Consider the following 22,827-nt stretch of genomic DNA (forward strand, 5'->3'; position numbering starts at 1 on the left):
GCTACGGCGCGCGGCCTGAGCCCAGCCCTCCCTTACGTCACTCGGAGGCGCCGGAAGTCGGGGTGCGCCGTATCCCGGAGGCCCGCTTGACTGCAAGTGGCTGTTCGCTGAGGGACACGGGCAGCTATGGTCTCAGACGGTGAGGGCCGCGCCGACGGGACCCGGACCCCGGGCCTGAGCGGACTTTACCCGGCCAGGACCGGCCAAATGGAGTATCAATATATTCTGGGGGCTGGGTGGAACTTGTTTGGTCTTTAGAGGAGTAGCGAATGTATTCATTCAGTAAATATTTTTGGAGCGCCTCTTGTGTGCCCGGCGTTATTTCATGCCCTGGGAGATACATAGAGAACGTTACAGACTCGTGGAGGTTACAGGCTAGTGAGCGAGACAGACAGTAGGCAAGTAAATAAAAATAATTTCGAAGGGTGACAAGAGCTGTGACGACAATATAAAGTGATGATGGGGTCGATTGTGATTAGGGGATGATCAAGAAGGAGCTGCTTTCGATAGGGGTCCAGGGAAGACCAGTGATATTGAAACTAAGATTTGAGTGACTTTATGAAGACCCTGTGGCAAGTTGAGCCACTACATTGCAATGGGAAGACGGAAAGGGGGCACCCGGGGGTAGAGGAAGGTGGAGAGACTTTCGTTCATACATTAAGCTACCAGTTATAGAGTCTGATATCTTAAAGGGAGGAAAAAAGAGGCCAGGGTGGTGGGAGCAGGGTGGGCTAGAAGGATGAGATCAGAGAGCTAGCCAGGTGCAGGGCCCTTGTGGGGCTTGATCTCTATTTTAAGTGTAATACAAAGCCGTTTTAGGGCTTCAAGCAAGGTAGGTTTACTATCTGATTTACGATTTTTTTCTTTTTCTTTGGCCACACAGTGGCTTGCGGGATCTTAGTTCCCCGAGCAGGGATCGAACCTGTGCTCCCTGTAGTGAAAGCGTGGAGTCCTAACCACTGGACCTCCAGGGAATTCCCTAATTTATGATTTTAAAAGATTACTTTTACTGCTGTGTGGGAAATGGACTGCGGAGAGCAAGAGTAGAAATAGGTCCTTTCAGAGGCCATAACAATTGTGCGTGCATCCTTCATCTGTTTTAATCAATATCACAGCCCTGTGAGGGATGCAGACCTGGTATGGCCCCTGTCTACAAACGCGGAGGTAGAGACCCAAAGAAGGAAATTCATAGGGACATTCCATGTGTATGGATACCCACCTCTCCTGACAGGCAACACTTTCTGTTTTTCTCAGGCTTGATGGTAGCAAGGAAGGCCCTGAGAGTTGGGAGGTGGGACCTAATGGAGAATAAGGCCAAAGGCTTTTGGGTAGAGGAGTGAGGGCCTATGGGAGACACAATTATTAAGTGCCTCTTGTGTGCCAGGCACTTTCTTCTGTGATTTATGCAACATTACATTATTCATTCCTCATTCTTTAAGGAGTCCACGGTTTAGAGGGCAGAGTTGGGAAGAGAGATCAGAAACACAGCTAAGTGTAAAATGAGGTAGTGAGTGCTGTCATTAGAAGAGAAGTGATGCTGTGGGTGCTCAGAAGTAGGCAGTGGGGCTTTGAAAAGCCACAGTCATTAGAGTCAAGCAGATCTGTCTTCAAAGCTGGGTGTTAGCTTTGCTACTTGCTAGCAGGCCATGTGACTTAGAGCAAGTTACTTTCTCTTGCAAGAGAGAAATACCATGTTTCCCCTAATCTAAGACAGTATTGATTATGAAATGTGCTTTTATTTTATTTAATATACCACTAAGAGAAAATAAAATGCGATCAGTCATAATGGTAAGATACCATCCTCGTCAAATGTAAAAAAAAGAAAGAAAAGAAAAGAGGGAGTACATCTTATAAGTGGTGAAACATAGCAAAAGATAGCAATAAGTCTCTTGCTGAGTTGTCAGCATGGGATGGGATGATAGGATTACATGTGCCGGACCTGATGCAGAGGGGCTGAGATTTCCAGTCTCCTGAGATGGGGGAGCCAGGACCTGTTGGAAGACCTAGGGAGGACTTCTGGGTAAAGAGGTAGCATTGGTTTGGGGCCTTAAAGAGTAAATAGGATTTGGGTATGTAAGCAGACATCAAAGATGGGGTGGGATTATCCTGATACAGGGAACAGGGAACTGGAGGATGGAAAGTATGGGGGCAGGAAAGGCATTGTTGCTTTTTGCTATTAAATGAGCATCCTGGGTTTTTTGTAACAGTGTGTGCTTATGGGTTCATATGTCTGTCACCTCACCTCAGTTAGAATGTAGGCTCCTTGAGGGCTTGGTCTCAGTATCCCCAACACCTATCCCCAACACCTAACACTGGTACTTAGTGTAAATGTTTGTTGAATGAATTAATATGTTAAGTTAGCCTCTTTAGTTGTGTCTGTCACTTTGTAGAGAGTAGCCTAATTTTTTTCACAGTAAAATCTTGACATAGCAAGTGCTTTCCACTCTGGTTTTCACCTGTTTTTTCTTTTTTCTTTTTTTTTGACCTCACGGTTTATGGGATTTAAGTTCCCCGACTAGGGATCGAACCCGGGCCCTCTGCAGTGAGAGCTCGGAGTCCTAACCACTGGATCGCCAGGGAATTCCCCTCGTTTTCACCTTTTAAAGATTGGTTCCTAAGTATAATTGGCCTTGCTGCTAGGTGATTTGATGGACCTGGAGCCAAATTGATTCTGTGTCTCCCTTTAAATCTACCCCCCTGCCACCCCATGCCTGAAATTCTACTAGTGATTCAAACTACTGGTTAATCAGTGCCTTCAGTCCTTGACCAGCCATTTAAAAATGCATATGTCTTTGGATTCATAAAATAGATATTTATTGATCATCCACCACATGCTAGGCATTGTGCTCGGAGCAGAGGATAAGCAGTGACAAAAGAAACAAAAATCCCCCCTCACAAAGCTTGCATTCTAGTGCATGAAAGGTACAGATGTACAGAAGGCAAGCAAGAGCTTGCTAAGGGCCCCAAGAGCTTTAAATCTTTAAAAGAACTTGGCCTTGTGTTAATTTCATGATTGTAGGATGATAAACATGTAAAGGCATGTAGTGATGCTTGCTCTGGATTTAATTTACAAATTGAGAATGTTAGCTTTGTTTCACTTTTATGAGGCTAATGTTTTTTGTTTTTTGTTAATATTTTCAGAAGATGAATTGAATCTTCTGGTTATCATAGTTGATACCAACCCAATTTGGTGGGGAAAGCAAGCATTAAAGGAATCTCAGGTAAGATTGCTTGAGAAGGCTTTTGGATAATTCTGGTTTGACTGAGTATATGTTTATGTTGCTTTTTTATTAAGGTATAATTTACATACCATAAAATTCACCCATTATAATGTACAGTTCAGTGTTTTTTTTAGTAAAAATTGCAGTAAAGTTGTTTAACCATCACCACAATTCCATTTTAGAACATTTCTATTTCCCCCAAAAGTTCCCTCGTGCCTGTTCGCAGGCACTGCTTCTACCCCCTAGTTGTAGGCAACCACTGATCTGCTTTCTGTCTCTATATTGACGTTTCTGGACATTTCATATATCGATTCCATATAATATGTAGTCTTTTTAAAAAAAAACTTTCTATTTTGAAATATATTTTTTTGAAATAGTTATAGACTCACAGGAAATTATGAAAGCGGTACAGAGAGGTCCTGTGTGCCCTGGCTTCAGCTTCTCCCAGTAGTAACATCTTATATAACTGAAGTACAACAGCGAAACCAGGAAATTGACATCAGTACCATCTACAGCCTTTATTCAGATCACAGCAGTTTTGCATCCACTTGTGTGTGTATGTTTAGTTCTTGCAGTCTTATCACATGTAAGATTTGTGTAACCCCAACCAGAATCAAGATAACAGAGCTGTTCCATCACACAGGAGCTCCCTGGTGGAGGCATCCTGCATGGTTGCTGTAACTTTCTACTCCCTGGTACTAATCTACTAATCTGTTCTCCATCTCTAGAATTTTGTTATGTAAATAGATGAGACAGTATGCAACCTTTGAGGCTGGCTTTTTTTCACTCAGCATAATGCCCTTGATCCATTCAAGTTGTTCCATGTGCAAAAGTTTGTCCTTTTTATTGCTGAGGAGTAGTCCATGGTGTGATGTGCCGTAGTTTGTATAATCATTCACCTATCAAAGGACATTTGGGTTGTTTCCAGTTTTTGGCTATTACATAAAAAGCTGCTCTGAAAATCTATATACAGGTTTTTGTGTGGATGTAAGCTTTCATTTCTCTGGGATAAGTGCCCAGAAGTGCAACTGCTGGGTCGTATGTTAATCACATGTTTGATTTTATAAGAAACTGCTTTACTGTTTTCCAGAGTGGCTATACCATTTTACATTCCCACCAGCAAAGTATGAGAGGTCCAGTTCTTTGTATCTTTACCAGCATTTGCTGTTGTGACTTTTTTATGTTAGCTGTTTTTATTATTATTATTATTATTAGCCACACCTTGCGGCATGCAGGATTTTAATTCCCCAACCAGGGATTGAACCTGGGCCCTCAGCAGTGAAAGTGCAGAGTCCTAACCACAGGACCACCAGGGAATTCCCTCGTTAGCGTTTTATAGTTTTCATCAGACAAGTTTTGTAGATTTATACCTAAATACATGTTTTTTAGCAATTGTAAATGAGTAGTATGTTTCAAATGTTGGTTGCCAGCTGTTTAATATTAGTATATAGAAATATGATTGATTTTTATGTGTTGCTCCTATATTCTGGGACTTTGCTTAACTTACTTATTAGTCTTAGCAGTGTTTTTGCAGATTCCTTGGGATTTTCTAAATAGACAGTCATGTCATCTGCAAGTAGGCACAGTTTTATTTTTTTCCTTTCCAATGCACATACCTTTTATTTTCTTCTCTTGCTTTATTGTACTAGTAGGACTTACAGTACTGCGTTCAGTAAGAGTGGTGAGCGTGGACATCCTTACCTTGTTCCTGATCTTAGGGGGAAAGCATTCAGTCTTTCACTGTTAAGTATGGTGTAAACTGTAGATTTTTTTTGTAGATGCTCTTCATCAAGTTCAGGAAGTTCTCTTCCTAGTTTTGCTTGGAGATTTTTATCATGACTGGATGTTAAATTTTGTCAAATGATCTTTCTGCATCAATTAATGATTTTTCTCTTTAGCCTGTCAATATGGTGGATTACACTGATTGATTTTCAAATATTGAACCAGCTTTGCATTTCCAGAATAAACCCCACTTGGATTCAGTTTTTATCTATTTTATGATAGATGCTGGTCTATAGTTTTTTTTTCTTTTTTGTACTGTGTTTTGCTGATTTTGGCTTAAGGGTGATACTGGCTTCATAAAATGAATTGGGAAGTGTTCTCTTCTGTTTTCTGGAAGAGATTATTTAGAATTGGTATCAGTTCTTTAAACTTTTGGTATAGTTCTCCAGTGAAATTGTCTGGACCTGGAGATTGCTTTTTGGTGAAGTTTTAAACTATGAATTAAATTTCTTTAATAGTAATTAAACTATTTGATCTTTTTCATATTGGGTGAGTTTTGGTAATATGTAGTCTTTTGATTTTGGCTTTTTTCACTTAGCATAATATTTTTGAGGTTCATCCATGTTGTAGCATGTATTGGTGGTTCCTTTTTATTACGGAACAGTATTTTATAGTACAGATATACCTCTTGTTTATCTGTTCACGGACATTTAGATTGTTTCCCCTTTTTGACTATTATGAATAATGCAGGTAATTCACAAACAAGTCTTTGTATGAACATATGTTTGCATTTCTCTTGAGTAGATAGAGACCTATGAGTTGAATTACTGGGTCATATGGTAAGTTTAGACTGAACTTTTTAAGACGTTGCCAAACTTTTCAAAAGTTGGTACACCCTGGGACTTCCCTGGTGGTGCAGTGGTTAAGAATCTGCCTGCCAATGCAGGGGACACAGGTTCGAGCCTTGGTCCAGGAAGATCCCACATGCTGCAGAGCAACAAAGACTGTGCGCCACAACTGCTGAGCCCGTGAGCCACAACTACTGAAGCCCACGCGCCTAGAGCTGGTGCTCCGCAACAAGAGAAGCCACCACAATGAGAAGCCCGTGCACTGCAATGAAGAGTAGCCCCCGCTCGCCGCAACTAGAGAAAGCCAGCCTGCAGCAACGAAGACCCAACGCAGCCAAAAAATAAAATAAATAAATGAAATAAAATAAAATAAAAAGAAGTGACAAAAAAAAAAAAAGTTGGTACACCCTTTTCCATTCCCATCAGAAATGTATGAGAGTTCCAGTCTTTTCTTCACATCCTTGCCGCCACTTGTCTGCCTTTTTGATTATAGTCATTCTAGTGTAGGTGGTAATATCTCATTGTGGTTTTAATTTGCATTTCCCTAATGACTAATGATGTTGAGTCTTTTGTTCATATGCTTATTAGCCATACATATATTTTCTTTGGTGAAATTTGTATTCAAATATTTTGCCCAATTTAAAAATTTTTAAGTTGGACATTTTCTTAATGGTGTCTTTTTTAAAAATAACTTTACCAAGCTAGAATTGACATACAATGAGCTGCACATGTTTAAAGTCTTTAATTTGTTATGTTTTAAGTGTTTAGTTTGTTATGTTTTCACTTATGTATACATTCATGAAATTATCCCCACAATCAAAATAATGAACATATAGATCCATCACCCCCAAAGTTTCTTCCTGTTCCTTTGAATTCATCCCACCCACCTCTCTGCCTGTCCCCTCCCGAGGCAACCACTGATCTGCTTTCTGTCACTATAGATTAGTTTGCATATTTTAGGTATTTATATATATGGAATCAAACAGTTTTTTGTTTTGGGTTACTTTTTCTTTTTTGGTCTGGTGTTTTCACTCAGCATAATTATTTTGAAATTTGTCCATGTTGCTACGTGCATCAGTAGTTCATGCCTTTTTATTGCTGAGTAGAATTCCATTGTACAGCTAGACCAGTATATCACTGCATATTACCATATTCTCCAGGAAGACTGTCTTATTTTGAACTCTCATCAGTGGTGTATGAGGATTCTGGGTTTGTTTGTTTGGTTTTTTTTGGTACCAGCACAAGATGCTCTGTTTCCTTATTTTATCTTTTGCCAGTATGATGTACCAAAATGATCTCAATTTGCTTTTCGTATATTTAATGGTCCTTTGTATTTCTCCTCTGGGGCATTGCCCATTTTTCTCTTTGCGTATTCCTTTTTTTTTTTTTAATGGTTTGTGGACACTTTATATTAAAGGTTAACTCATCTGTCATACGTTGCAATTATTTTTTTCCAGTTTGTAATTTGCCTCTCACTTTTGTTTAGTCTTTTTTTTGCCATACAGAAATTTTAATAGGTTTGTTTTACATTTTCAAAAATAGAGTGAGTGAAATTTATCAGTTTTATTTTCTGCTTGAAGTATTTCTTTAAGAGAAACATGCTTTATTACATGATTATAAAAATATCCACCTGTGTTTTTTTAGTAATATTAGTACTTGACAGAATGTAAACTCCATGAAAGAAGGGGTCTTCTCCTGGCACATAATAGGTGCTCAGGATACTTAATGAATGAATTCAAAAGTTTTACAATTACCAATTTAATCAGTATTTATTAATTGTCTATTCCATGTGTAGCAATAGTTTGCTAGTAATTTTATCATAGAAGTTGTGATATATTTGCTATTCCCTGAATATTATGCAGAAAACATTTGTGGAATATTGTACTGATGTAGAATTGGTTTCATAAGTAAAATTAGAAAACTATAGTTTTTTTTTTGTTTTTTAGGTTTATCCATATTTTTGCTATAAATATATTTATTTATGAATAAATAGGTTGTATCAATTAACAGTATAACAGCTGGAAAAATAACAGTGAAAATGAATGTCTTTGCATATGATTTCTTGCCTCAGTTGGAATTTTTGTCTTTCTTGGGTTTATATTTCAAATTGGACTGTTTTCATTATCGTGGAGGATGAAAATGCAGCTGGTAGACAGTTCTGTAAGGGAGGAGAAAAAGTAAGGGCAATTCTCTATAACCAGTATTAGTAAAGATTGATGCTACTGACTAAATTATATTTAGGTCAACTCTAGCACAAATCAGTCATCATGTTTATAAAAAAGGACTGTATCTCCTTACTTCCCCAGTTCCATCACATCCCCCAACAACAATTCTTCCTTCATTTTGCTCTGCTCCGTGGGATCTGACCTGCCATGTGTTGTTTTTCTAAGCAAGTCAGAAATGGGCAAGTCTGTGCTGTTCAGAATTGGAAAACTGTAGGTTTCAAGTGTTTTTGCTTACGACTTTGGAGGGGGAGCTCCAGAGCAAATTTTTAGAAGTGAATAATTGTCTAAAATTTAAATGAAATCTTAATCATTTCAAGACCTGACATAGCTATTTGGATAGCTAATTTACCTTTCTTTTGTCTTCTGTTTTTCAACAGTTTACTTTATCAAAATGCATAGACGCAGTGATGGTGCTAGGAAATTCTCATTTATTCATGAATCGTTCCAACAAACTTGCTGTGATAGCAAGTCACATTCAAGAAAGGTATGACCATTATGATTACTCTTCCTGTTCAGTGCTTAGGGATCCTTGGACCAGATATTACTGGGGTAGATAAATATACCTCAAATAATAAACTAGTAGTAGGTAAGAATTTGGTATGAAGCATTTCAAGAGACTGTAAAGCATTTCAAAAGACTGTAACCCAGTACCTTCTTTATTCTTCTCGTTTTTTAAGAAAACAGTGGAATCATCAAAACATTCTGTGGTGGTAGACTCATGTTTGCCCATTTACCTATTTTCTACATTCTTTAAAACTGAAATTTATTATGGAATCTTGAGAGTCTGGAATTGGTTTGGTTTGTTATCTCTGCTGGATTTCATTTTGATGTTTAGTGAGGGCTCCAAGTCCTCGTGTAACTAGGCTCTTTTTGTTTTTTTGTTTTTCTGTTTCAGTCGATTCTTATATCCTGGAAGGAATGGCAGACTCGGAGACTTCTTTGGAGACCCTGGCAACCCTTCCTCTGAATTTACTCCCTCAGGAAGTAAAGATGGAAAATACGAGTTGTTAACAGCAGCAAATGAAGTTATTGTTGAAGAGATCAAAGATCTAATGACTAAGAGTAACTGCTTTCAGCTTTTTTTTTTTTTCTTCCATTATTCCTATTTGCAAGTGGAGTTGAATGTGGAGGTCCTTGAGGCTTTGAATCCAAAACTTTGAGGATCTCGATACTATTTACTGCCTTCTCTCTTCTTTTCTTTTCTTTTTTTTTTAAAGGAATTTCTTTATTTTTATTTATTTTTATTTATTTATTTTTGGCTGTGTTGGGTCTTCGTTTCTGTGCGAGGGCTTTCTCTAGTTGTGGCAAGCGGGGGCCACTCTTCATCGCGGTGCGCGGACCTCTCACTATCGCGGCCTCTCTTGTTGCGGAGCACAGGCTCCAGACGCGCAGGCTCAGTAGTTGTGGCTCACGGGCCTAGTTGCTCCGCGACATGTGGGATCTTCCCAGACCAGGGCTCGAACCCGTGTACCCTGCATTCACAGGCAGACTCTCAACCACTGCGCCACCAGGGAAGCCCTGTCTCTTTTCTTTTAAAAAATCTTTTCCATCAAAGCCTATGCATTAGTTGCCTGACCTCTGCAGCATTGACACTGTTTGCCATCCTCTGCTTCTTAAAATACTCTGGTTTCTGAGGATAGCCTGTTGACCTATTTTTCCTCTTTTTTGGACCATTCTTTCTTGCATTTCTGACTCTTTCTTCTTTCTTCTTGTTTCTTAAAAATATATACATTTTTTTATTCTGCCGGGTTATTTTCTTATTTTCTCCCTCTGCGTGTTTTCATCCACTCCTGTCATTAATTATCATTTATGTATGAACACTTCCCAGTCTTTGTCTCTAATCTAGCCTTTCTTTCAAGCTGCAAATGTCTCCACTTAAATGTCCCACAGTCTCATTAACACAGCCCAGACCAGTTTCATTATCTTTTCTCTCAGTTAGACCACCATTTCCATTTCCTATTTCTGTCACCCCCCAGCCACCTACTTTTCCAAAATTTTCTTTTTGGACTCCTTCCTCCTCATCCAACATCTGATCAGCTATGAGATCCTATTAATCCTCAGCAGTATCTCCAAAGTCTGACCCCTTGTTACCTGCCATGTAGCTGAGCCTTGGCAGTGCTGACATTTTGGGCTGGGTAATTCTTTATTGTGGGGCTTTCCTGTGCTTTGAAGGATACTTAGCAGCATCCCTGGCCTCAGCCAACTGGATGCCATAATATCCCCCGGTTGTGAGAACCAAATGTCCCCCGTGGGGCACAGTTGCCCAGGTGGAGAGCCTTTGCTCTAGATCGTTGTTATCAACTTCTTAACCGACTCCTGTCTCTCTCCGTTCCAGTCTTTCCACTCAGCCTCTAGAGGTATCATCCTAAATGTCAGAGCTGCTGTTCCCGCCCTTAAAGACCTTTTGCTGATTCCCTGTTGCCGGCAGGCAGTGGTTTCAATCTGTCTCCTGTGTCCAAATCACCTGTAGGGAAAAGGCAATTCTAGAGACAGAAAGTGGATTAATGATTTCTCCTGGGGCTGGGGAGGAGCAGAGAAGTGATGGGAATGGGCCCAAGTGATATTTTGGGGTGATGGAAATGTTCTACAATTGGATTGTGGCGAGGATTTACATCCCTATAAATTTACTAAAAATCATTGACTTGTGTGCTTAAAAAGATAATTTTGTGATCTGTAAGTTATACCCCAATAAAACTGTTAAAAATCACCTGGAGGGCTTGTTAAAATGAAATACTGAACCCCACTCCATAGTTTCTGATTCAGTGGGTTTAGGGAGGGCCCAAGAATTTGTGTTTCTATTGAGTTCCCTGGTGATATTCCTACAGCTGGTTCTCGAATCATGTTTTGAGCAACCACTGGCCCCCGGGGCAAAGTCCCAACTTCTCAGTATAGTGTTCCAGACCTTTCCTGGTCTGACCTCCCCATGGGGTATCAGTGCTCCTGGACCAGTTGCAGGCCCTGTTCGCACAGCGTGTCAATCTGGGCTCCCCACCTTCTTGTGCTGAAGGTGTAGAATTTTGATTTTTATGAGAGTGACTGTTTTTCACTCAAGTCTCCGAATAAGTTGTAAACCTCGTCCCTGCCTCCCACAGCCAGGGCACTTTCTCCAGTCCTCTTTTCACGGCTTTCCCAGGCAGGTGGGAGGCAGTGGGAAGGGCTCGGGGCCTGGCCAGGGGCCACTGTCCAGGCTGCCTGCAGTTTCACAGGGCCTCTGCTACCACTTAGGTCATTGAGCAGCCACAACCTTTCCCAGTAACACCAGGATATTTTTTATTATCTGTTTTTTATAACATAAAATTTACCATTTTAACCATTTTTAAGTGTACAGGTCAGTGGCGTTAAGTACATTCACGCTGTTGTGCAAAATCACCACCATCCATTTCCAGAACTGTTTCATCATCAAAAACTGAAACTTTATACCCATTAAACAACAACCCCCCATTCCTGCCCCTTCAGCCCCCAACCACCGGGGTATTTTAAATTGAGAAAATGTTTAAAAATTGCTTATCTATGTTTTTAAACCCAGTTTGAAAATGTCATCTGATTTCATTCATGAAGAAGAATGCTTTGGTTTGAAAATGATTTTAGGTCAAGAAAGTACCTAAAAATTCCCTTTTTAATGTTTTTTGTTATCTTCAGGTGACATAGAGGGTCAACATACAGAAACTCTGCTGGCAGGATCCCTCGCCAAAGCTCTTTGCTGTATCCTTGGTGTTTTAATCATTCAGAAGGTGTTTTTTTGTAATAAAGAGATCTGAACTTCTGATAGTTCTCAGAACCTTGGGTGCCCATGTTAATGGAAGGCATGAGTATTCTAAAGTGGTAGATAATCAAAAAATAGTTTATCTTGGCTTTGACATGTTTTTAGGACAAGCTGTAAGAATGAGAAAACTCTAGTTTCTCCAGTATGTCTTGCTCATAATGCATTATTCTTCAGGATGCTTCTTTGCTTCCTATTAGACAAATTAAAAAAAAAATTTTTTTTGTCTCGTGTTGGAAGCAGGGTTTGATTTTAAAAGCCATTTACTAACCCTGGGGCTTATTAAATGAGTAGCTGCTTCTCTACAGGAGAATGCGTTATTTTGCACACCTTTATAAGCATTTTGATTATGTTTGTGTGATATTTTCTCAGTCTTAAGTAATTTAGTTTGTTAGTTTTGTACAATATTGAGTCTGTCCAGACCTTGATTGGGGGTATCTGATCATCTGAGTATGCTTTTCAAATTCATTATCTCATTTGATGGTGTATTGATTTACTTGTGTTTGCAGTATTCAAATCCAGGACATGGTGAATAATCATAGAACAAGCAGGTGGATAATCAAAGAACAATCAAATCTACTAATTTTAATTTTCTGGGACAAAGATCATATTTTGGTCAGGTTACAAAGCCCACTTGATTACAGAGTTAGTAATTGGAAGCTCCCTATCACTCTTGTTTTATGTGTTTCTTGTGGGCCTTGGAGCTTTTCCTTTTTTCAGCTGGGTGGATGCTGGATTTATTTAACTAAAATTGAGGTTATTTTTCTGTTTACTATTAGTATTTATGAAATAATATTTTTAAATTCCTTAATGCTAAGAAAATAAGACATTCATAGAATGAACAAGGATGTTAAAGGTAGGCGCCTACATTCTTCTATGAGACTGTAATCTTTATTTTACTACTATAACTTTGAGGTACTGTTTAAAAATTGGTGAGAAAACCTTATATGTAATATGTTTAATAAGATTCAGTTAAATTGTAAACTGTTTTTATCTCTTTATAGATAATCAGGAAATGAAATCAAGGATATTGGTAAGATTAAAAGATATCAAAACGATGTTTTTATACCAGCTAAAGCCAATTAGAAAACATAATGGGAAATAAGACCCATTTATAATAGAAACAATAAATATTAAGTACCCAGAATTAATTAACAAGCAATACGTAAAATTGATTATGGTGAAAAACTAAAATTCTGAGAGACGTGAAAGAATTGAATAAATGGAGAGCCATATTTTTTTCTTTTTAAAATTCGTACTTTATTATTTATTTATTATTATTGTTTTTAACATCTCTATTGCAGTATAATTGCTTTACAATGGTGTGTTAGTTTCTGCTTTATAACAAAGTGAATCAGCTATACGTATACATATATCTCCATATCTCCTCCCTCTTGCATCTCCCTCCCACCCTCCCTATCCCACCCCTCTAGGTGGACACAAAGCACCAAGCTGATCTCCCTGTGCTATGTGGCTGCTTCCCACTAGCTATCTATTTTACGTTTGGTGGTGTATATATGTCCATGCCACTGTCTCAATTAAAAATATGGAACGCTTCACGAATTTGCGTGTCATCCTTGCGCAGGGGCCATGCTAATCTTCTCTGTATTGTTCCAATAAAATTTGTACTTTTTAAAAATTGAAGTATAGTTGATATACAATATTGTTTATGTTACATGTGTATGATACAGTGATCCACAATTTTTAAAGGTTATACTCCATTTATAGTTATTATAAAATATTGGGTATATTCCCCATATTGTACAGTGTATCCTTGTAGCTTATTTTATGTATAACAGTTTGTACCTCTTAATCCTTTACCCCTATATTGTCCCTCCCCTCTTCCCTCTCCCCACTGGTAACCACTAGTTTTGGAGATCCATATTTTATTCTTCAATGTCAATTTTTCCAATATTAAACTGTAAGTTCAATGCAATCTCAGAATATTAATCAGATTTTTTTTTTCCTGGCAGAGTGGGGGGATTTAAGAAAGTCAACAGTTTATCTGAAAGAATAAATCAATGAGAATAGCCAGGAGCTTTCTGAAAGAAAATAGTAGGCAGGAACTTGCTCCAGTTGACTTAAAGAAAGACACACAACGTAAGAGTTGTGAGTTGTAAGTTTTATCCAGAGTCTTACTGAGGATTATAGCCCAGGAGACAGCCAGTCAGCTGTGAGGAAACTGTCCCAAAGAGGTAGGGGAGAAGCCAGTTTATCTATGATTTTTTTGCCTAGGAAATTCATGCAGTCAAGCATATATCTTGGTAAAAGATTACTGCTAATCACGAAGAACAGCTATCTCAAGTTAGTGATTTTAGTGCTTTTCTATTTCTTTTTTCAGTTCTTGCCTGCGAAGAGGCAAGAATCTGGGGTCATTGAAATTCTTACTGAGATATGCATCTAACTATCTAAAGACCTATTTATCCAAAGCACAGAGTCCCTCATCCTGTTTTTCATCCTGAACTCCTCTCAGGGTGCGCTGTCGGTGGGCAGCTGCAGTGAGTTCCCAGTTAACCCTTGTAGAACTGGGTAATGAGCAGTTCTCTTTGTTCTTCTTTGTGCACACTCCTTTAGGCATTAAAACACATTATAAAGCTACAATAACTGTGGTTCTGGTGTAGTAGTAGGCAAACAGATAATGGAAAAGACTAGAGTCCAGAAACCAGGTACACAGTGGGGTTTGACATGTGATAAACGAAGCACTTCAAATTAGTGGGAGGGAAATGGATTAGTCAATAAAAGGTACTGGGCCAGTTGATTGACCATTTGTGGGAAAGCAAAGCTAGATCTCACTGCTTATACCTAAACACGTTCTAGTAAAGATCAAACATTTCAATGTAAAAATTCAAGTCATAAAAGCTCTAGAAGAAAATATCTGTTTATAGTCTTGTGTTGATGAGTATCTTGCTAAGCATTATTTGAAACTTTAAAAGGAAGCGTAAGACCTCAAAAAAATAAAACCCCCAAAACAAGGATGGGAAAAAAAAAACTATTAGGAAAAAGTACTTTCAGTATAGCTACCTGACAGGATTCATGTAATATTTCTAAAATAAAAAAGAGCTCTTGAAAATTAATTTTTAAAAGTCAGGGTTGAATCTAAAGAAACAAGTGGGAAACGAGCAATCGGTAGAAGAGGAAATGAAAATGACCAGTTAGCATTTGGAAATATGGTCAGCCCTACTAGTGGTTATTCCCTTGCATCGCCCATGGGAGGATAAACTGGTACAGCTTTTCTGGAGGGCAGTTCGGTAATATGTATCAAAATTAAATGTGCAGACACTTTAGTAATCTCACTGATTATTTTAGGAGCTAATCGGAGAGTTGTGCAAAGGGTAGACAAGAGTGTTCGTTAGAGCATTGTCTAAAACCGGGGTTTGGAAACTGCTTAAGTGTCTTCTGTAGATAATTGGTTGAACAGTGGAAATCTATGAACTCAGCATGAAGGATTACATCCAAATTTACTGATATAAGATTTTCCCCCCAGATATTGTGGCCTGAAAAAGCAGGTTGCAGAACACTAGATAGAGTATCATCCTGGGGTGTGTGTGGGGGGGTATATATACATGCCCACATAAGTGCTCTTTAGAAACTATTAACAAGGGTTATTTCTTGAGGGATAGGATTTGGGGGAGATTTTTGCAGTCATCTTTACAGTTTTAGGTATTATTTAATAATAACTTTAAAGACAAATTAGAAAGATGATATTGGTTGTAATTTGTAGTATATTGTGATGACATTTGAGTGAGAATACTAGGATATGGCTGAAAGGTATTAACATGGATGTGATTTTTAGGTGATTAAGGCTGCAGAAGACAGCACGTTGCAGTATATGAACTTCATGAATGTCATCTTTGCAGCACAGAAGCAGGTGAATTGAGAGCCTTCTTTTTAAAGAATATTGGTTTCATAATGAAGGAGTTAATTTTATTGTTTGAATGACCTACTTAGAGAGGTATTCTGACTAGATACTTATTAAGGGATTGGGAATCTGGAATCCATATTTTGTACAATACTAGTCATTTCTCTATTTTGGCTCCTGGACCCTTGAGAATCTGATGGGTCCCCAGAAAAATATGCACTCAGACAGTTTTGCAGATAGTTTTGTGGTATTCCTGTAACCCATTTAGCCCATCCTTGGACCCCAGGCTAAGAATTCTAGGTTTTATAGTTTGCTGCATACCTTGCTTCAATTTCTCTGTCTCTTTGCTTCAGGGAGGTCTTATAAAGATTTGATATTTTTACTTTGCAAATAACTGAAGTGTTCAGATGAGTTATCACTAATACGTTTTCTTCTTTGATATGTTAAAAAAAAAAACTTCCTTAAAACTTCAGTTTTAACCTAAAATGCTGCTATAGCCATGTAAAATATTCTCCATCTTGGAGTGGTAGCATGATATAGTGAAAAGACCATGGACTTTGGCGACAGGCAGACTGGGGGTGACAGCACTGCTTCCCCTTGGCTCTGTGGCCACCGCCCGGCCAAGGCCTGGGTGCTTCAGCTGTAAAATGCAAGTCAAATATCTACCTTGCAGAGTTATTATGCATATTAAATGAGCCATTTTAAGAATAGAGTCTGGCATATAGTAGGTTCTCACTGTAAGGTAGTCATTATTATTCCTATAATATTTTTTGAAATATTCATTTCAGAATATTTTGATTGATGCCTGTGTGTTAGACTCCGATTCAGGACTCCTCCAACAGGTATATTTTATTTTATTTTATTTTTATTTTTATTTATTTTTTTAAATAAATTTATTTATTTATTTTATTTATTTTGGCTGCGTTGGGTCTTCGTTGCTGTGCACGGGCTTTCTCTAGTTGCAGCGAGCGGGGGCTATTCTTCGTTGCAGTGTGCAGGCTTCTCATTGCGGTGGCTTCTCGTTGTGGAGCATGGGCTCTAGGTGCGCGGGCTTCAGTAGTTGTGGCTCACGGGCTCTAGAGCGCAGGCTCAGTAGTTCTGGCGCACGGGCTTAGTTGCTCTGTGGCACGTGGGATCTTCCCGGCCCAGGGCTCGAACCTGTGTCCCCTGCATTGGCAGGTGGATTCTTAACCACTGCACCACCAGGGATGCCCAACAGGTATATTTTAAATGAATGCTTGGTGTTGGTGGTTATGAAAGCACGGTGTGTTCTCTTACTTATTGTTAAATGCTTTTCATCCACCAGTCTTCACACATTTTTATTTTTTAATATTTTATTTATTTATTTATTTACTTATTTAGGCTGTGCCGAGTCTTAGTTGCGGCATGCGGGATCTAGTTCCCCGACCAGGGATTGAACCTGGGCCCCCTGCATTGGGAGCTCGGAGCCTTACCCACTGGACCACCAGGGAAGTCCCCACACATTTTTAAGGATTAGCCTGTATGATGCTTTAGATTAGAGCACCAACATCTCTCTGGTTTCTTTGATATTTTTATTTACATTTTACACAATGATTTGATTGAATTTGTAAAAGTAATTCACACATTAAAACGAATTCAAGCAACACAGAAAAGTATTTTTTAAAAGTTAAAAAAAAAATCCCTTCAAATCCTATCATCCAAAAGTTACTGTTGTTAGTATTAGGTGAACAGCGTGACAGATCTCTCTATACATACAGATGGAAGAATAGATCACTAAGCAAAGAATTTTATAAAAATAGGATCATATTCCAGATCTGCGCTATTCTTTATGGTAGCCATATGGCTGTTGAGCTCTTGAAATGAGTCTGATCTGAATTGAGATGTGCATAAGTATACACACTGAATTTCAAAGACTTAGTATTGAAAAAAACAAGGTAAAATATCTCATTAATGATTCTTATACTGATTACATGTTAAAATGATAACACTTAGGATATATTGAGTTAAATAAAAATGCTCTTAAAATTAATTTTATCTCTTTTTTAAAAAATAAATTTATTTTTTGGCTGCGTTGGGTTTTCCTTGCTGTGCACGGGCTTTGTCTAGTTGCAGCGAGCCGGGGCTACTCTTTGTTGCAGTGCGCGGGCTTCTCATTGCGGTGGCTTCTCTTGTTGCGGGGCATGGGCTCTAGGTGCGCGGGCTTCGGTAGTTGTGGCACACGGGCTCAGTAGTTCTGGCTCATGGGCTCGGGCGCAGGCTCAGTAGTTGTGGCGCATGGGCTTAGTTGCTCTACAGCATGTGGGATCTTCCCGGACCAGGGCTTGAACCCATGTCGCCTGCAATGGCAGGCAGATTCTTAACGAGTGCGCCACCAGATGTTATTTTTAATCAAAATATGAAACTGAATTTTACTTTACGGAAATAAGACTGAAGAAATTACTAAACTTTTGATAAACGTTTTTTGACCACAAGAAATATTATTTCCTAAAAGATCAGTTAAAATCTCAAAATTGTAGAAAACTTTGAGTTTAGGTTACTGCTGGGGATGCGTGGGGAAGGGGAGATACAACCAGAAAGTACACCAGCATCAAAGGTTCTAGAATTATCCTGTTTCTTAAGCTTGATGGTAAGTGCATGGTGTTTGTTGGGAATGTGAAAAGGTACAGCCACTTTGGAATACAGTCTGAAACTTCCTCAGAAAGTTAAACATAGAAGTACCAATTGAGTCCACAATTCCATTCTTAGATATATATTTAAGAAAAATGAAAACGTGTCCATACAAAATATTGTACGTGAATATTCATAGCTGTGCTATTCATAATAACCCAGAAGTGGAAACAACTCAAATGCCTATCAGCGGATGAACGGATAAATAAATTGTGGTTTATCCATGCAATGGAATATTATTTGGTCATAAAAGGGAATGAAGTACTGATACATGCTACAATATAAATGTACCTTGAAAACATTATCCTAAGCGCAAGAAGTAAAAGGACACATATTGTCTGATTCCATTTATATGAAGTGTCCAGAATAGGCAAATCCATAGAGACAGAAAGCAGATTAGTGGTTGCCGGGGGAAAGGAGGGATGGAGAATGACTGCTAATGGGGATGGGATCTCTTTTTGGGGTGATGAAAATGTTCTGCAACTAGATAGCGGTGACAGTTGCACAACTCTGTCAATATTCTAAAAACTAGTAAATTGTACACTTTAAAAGGGTGAGTTTAATAGCATGTGAATTACATCTCAAACTGTTACTAAAAGATACAATGAGAATGAATAAACATGGCAAGAATAGAAATTTATCAGTAGCAAACAAACAGGAAAAAGGGCTTGTACTCTTATACTACAGTCTGCAAAGGATGAAAGGGTGTGGGCCAAGGGGAAAACACAAGATATTTGAACATCTGGAGAGGTAGCTGCAAGTTTCTGGTCCTCCCGCACTCTGGGAAGAGATTCCCTTTTAATTCGCTGTGTCGTATCTTCCTCTTCTTTTGGAGACCTGAGGAGTTGCTGGTGAGAATGACCTCCCGCTGGAAAAGCTAAGCGAGTACTAGTTTGGCTGAGAGCCCTTTGTCTTGCAGGCTTGTGACATCACAGGGGGACTGTACTTGAAGGTGCCTCAGATGCCCTCCCTTCTGCAGTATTTACTGGTAAGGAAATGTCAACAGTGAACCTAATGCCTTGAGTCCAGTGAGACCCTGTTTCCTGGGGAATGAACGGGAGTAAGATGGCTGATGCCTAGTAACTGGAAGAAAGGAGCAGAGGAGTGACCTAGGGAATTCGAACTTAAGGGAGTCTTTGGACCCTGTAAGCTGTATGCGGAATGTTGTATGACTGTTGACAGAACAGTGCCTGTGTGTGGTGGTGCTCAATAATTGTGGAATGGATAGAAACACATTTCTAATAGTCTATTTCTAATAGACTTTCAAGGAAAATCTAATTTCGTATTCTCAGTGTTTACTGGCTAATATCTGATATCTATGTCCTGGCTTCGGGTTGTTTTCCCCCATGTTTTAAATAAAATTTCCTTTTTTTTTTTAACAGTGGGTTTTTCTTCCTGATCAAGATCAGAGGTCTCAGTTAACCCTCCCACCCCCAGTTCATGTCGACTACCGGGCTGCTTGCTTCTGCCATCGAAATCTCATTGAAATCGGCTACGTGTGTTCTGTGTGTTTGTCAAGTAAGTTCACGTAGCGCTGAGTTTTTCTATGTTGTGGAGGAGTGTGCAGAAAACATCTCCAGCTGTGTGGCTGTTACACTGTCCTGTTCATTTTTCGTTTTTTCAATTTGCAGTATTCTGCAACTTCAGCCCTATCTGCACTACGTGCGAGTAAGTATCTTTGAGGCTGTGTGGCTGGCTTGCCCTTTATAGAGATTTAGAGCATTAAAAAGTATTTTCTTCTCTGTATTATTTCAGGACAGCCTTTAAGATTTCTCTCCCTCCTGTACTGAAGGCCAAGAAAAAGAAACTGAAAATGTCCGCATGACAGTAAAAATTGTTTCCCCATCACTTAGAGCTATTTATAGAAATTATATGGCAGAATCTTTGTTAGGAAGGCTCTGAAAAAAATAGAGAGATGTGTAAGATAAATGTTAATGAACTTTCTTACAGGAAATATACTAAAACATCATCCTCATCCTATGCTTCTTGGGGGCTGATTGATTTGAGGGAGTCATTCTATGCAATATACCCTAAAATTTCTTCTGACTGGTTTTTGTCCAGAAATGGAGGAAGAAAGCACAAATTTGTGATTTTTTTTTTTTTTTTTAAATGAGGTGATCGTTTGTCAAAGCCAGTCTGTCCTGATTATAAGTGTCAGAACCTACCAAGTCTAGGTTCTTACTGTGAAATGTATGACGTGAAATTTGAACACAGTTTTGGAAAAAGTGACTATTTATGGAGTAATGGCATTAATCAAGATAGAACATGTTACTTGAGTCAACACTTAACTTCGACAGTAGTCACGTAAATAAAATCCTTGTTTTCTAAATTGAGATTTAGCTCCAGATATTAGCAGATACTTATTCTTTTGTCTGACATTAGTACATGTTTGGACAGAGTTATCCAAATGATAGTTTGTCACTGAATATCTCTAAAATCTGATTTTAAATGAGTAAGGAGAGTGAGTGCAGTAGTCTGGTGGGAACTTCTTCTTTAAGAACAGTCGTGTGAAGAGCTTATTTGTGAAAGCCAGGGTCTGGGTTCTGAGGGGAAATTTCTTGGGGAGAATGGATTCTGTACAGTGAAGTGTTGCCCCACATAGAATTCATCCCTTTTTTAATGAGGAGGGGAAAGCATTAATACTGGAGAACTGTTCTCTAGAAGCTTTGGACTTAATACTGAAAAATTCTGTAAGTTCAAAAGAAAAATTATTTGCAACAATAAAAAACATTTTCCTATGTAACCTTGAAGTTATTAAAAGTCCTTTTAAATTCCAGCAGAGTGTAGGAAGCGTTTTTAGGAATGGTGGCCAATTTAATTTGTTTTTAAAAAGTAAATTGACAAAGACCTATTTGTGTATACAACCTTGTATATAAATAAGATTTAAATTTTCTCTTGACACCATCTCAGAAACTGAGTCTCATTTAAGCAATTTGGTGTTTGGTCGGATTATTTCAAGTAGATTTTATATTCTGGATTTACAATTTTGTTAACAAATACACGAAGATTTTGGTGATCACTTTGCAAGTATTTGCTAATCTTTAAGAATCTGTTTGTCTTTTAAAAATAATATTTAATATTTCACAGCCTAACTATGTGTAATGGAGATCTCTATTTTAAGTCTAGGAAACAAAGCATCATATATCTAAAGATGAATAATTTCAAACAAGCTGATAAGGTTTTTGTTATTACTTTTTCATTTGACATGTTTTATGAACTGGCCTAATTCTGTTTAAATTTTATTTTTAACAGTTGTGTTTGTGGTTTATTTTGTATAAATGTTTATAATAAAATAATTTAAATTTTCATATTTGCTTATTTCCTCTCATTCATTGTTTATTTCATGCTCATTCAATTCATCTTCAACTCTGTACTTTTTACCTGGATTTGGTCACATGTCAGACAGTTTTTTATTCAACTCTGAAGAACTTTAATTTCAAATCTTGCCAAAACTCTCACAAAAATATTGTTACAAATACTATACGATTATAGATTGGTATGAAATTTTTAATACAAGATTTCTTATACACCATACATGGATTCTCTCAGTGAATTGGTTCACCACCGCTCTGATGGCTAACAAAATGAGTGAACATTTATAGAGTGCTTACTATATGCCAGGCATTAGCCTAAGCTCATTAGATGTGCTACCTCACTTAATTCTCACACAATCCTATTTGGGAGAGACTATTATCTCCTTTTTAAAGATGAGGAAGGACTTCCCTGGTGGTCCAGTGGGTAAGACTCTATGCTCCCAAAGCAGGGGACCCGGGTTCCGTCCCTGGTCAGGGAAATAGATCCCACATGCCGCAACTAAGAGTTCACAGGCCACAACTAAAGATCCCGCATGCCTCAATGAAGATCCCGAGTGCTGCAACTAAGACCTGGCGCAGCCAAATAAATAAATAATAAGGGGCTTCCCTGGGTGGCGCGGTGGTTAAGAATCCGCCTGCCAATGCAAGGGACACGGGTTCAAGCCTTGGTCTGGGAAGATCCCACATGCTGCGGAGCAACTACGCCCGTGCGCCACAACTACTGAGCCTGCACTCTACAGCCCACGTGCCACAACTACTGAGCCCGCGAGCCACAACTACTGAACCCCGCGCGCCTAGAGCCCATGCTCCGCAACAAGAGAAGCCACCGCAATGAGAAACCCGCACACAGCAACGAAGACCCAACGCAGCCAAAAATAAATAAATAAACAACAATAATAATAAAGATGAGGAAGCCCAAGCTTAGAGAGGTTAAGTGACTTTCCCAAGGTCACTTAATGTAGAAGGAAGGTGAAACCCAAACCAGGCAGTCCGACCTCAGAGCCTGCACCCTTAGTTACCGAACTATAATAACGCTTGAGATACTTTGAGGCTACCGACATAAAAAATATTTTTTCAGGCAGAATTTAGATGCTTTTGCATCTCTCCTAATGCTGGGCAAAACCTCTTGTGTGTTCTTTGATAAGACCTGCTTTCGGAGTTCTGAGAGCTCTGTGTGGTACAAACAAAGCCTTCAAAAAACTGGGAGAATAATAAAAACAATTCAACAA

General features: G+C 38.8%; 1 protein-coding gene and 1 pseudogene across 1 annotated transcript; one reads left to right on the forward strand and one right to left on the reverse strand.

Annotated features, from left to right (window-relative positions):
- The first annotated feature begins 57 nt into the window (after positions 1 to 57).
- On the forward strand, positions 58 to 21,500 carry GTF2H3 (general transcription factor IIH subunit 3). The gene is made up of 13 exons (XM_061169448.1): positions 58 to 139; positions 3,142 to 3,221; positions 8,394 to 8,500; positions 8,912 to 9,078; positions 11,656 to 11,718; positions 12,603 to 12,632; positions 12,781 to 12,809; positions 15,570 to 15,644; positions 16,424 to 16,477; positions 19,204 to 19,272; positions 19,667 to 19,802; positions 19,916 to 19,952; positions 20,040 to 21,500. Exons 1-13 carry the CDS (start codon positions 127 to 129, stop codon positions 20,107 to 20,109), a joined length of 930 nt encoding a protein of 309 aa, XP_061025431.1. The 5' UTR covers positions 58 to 126; the 3' UTR covers positions 20,110 to 21,500.
- Positions 13,317 to 13,415, reverse strand: LOC133076043 (U6 spliceosomal RNA; annotated as a pseudogene).
- Positions 21,501 to 22,827: the final 1,327 nt, after the last annotated feature.

The sequence above is a fragment of the Eubalaena glacialis genome, chromosome 15 (genome assembly GCF_028564815.1).
Source record: "Eubalaena glacialis isolate mEubGla1 chromosome 15, mEubGla1.1.hap2.+ XY, whole genome shotgun sequence".
NCBI classification, from domain to species: Eukaryota; Metazoa; Chordata; class Mammalia; order Artiodactyla; family Balaenidae; genus Eubalaena; species Eubalaena glacialis.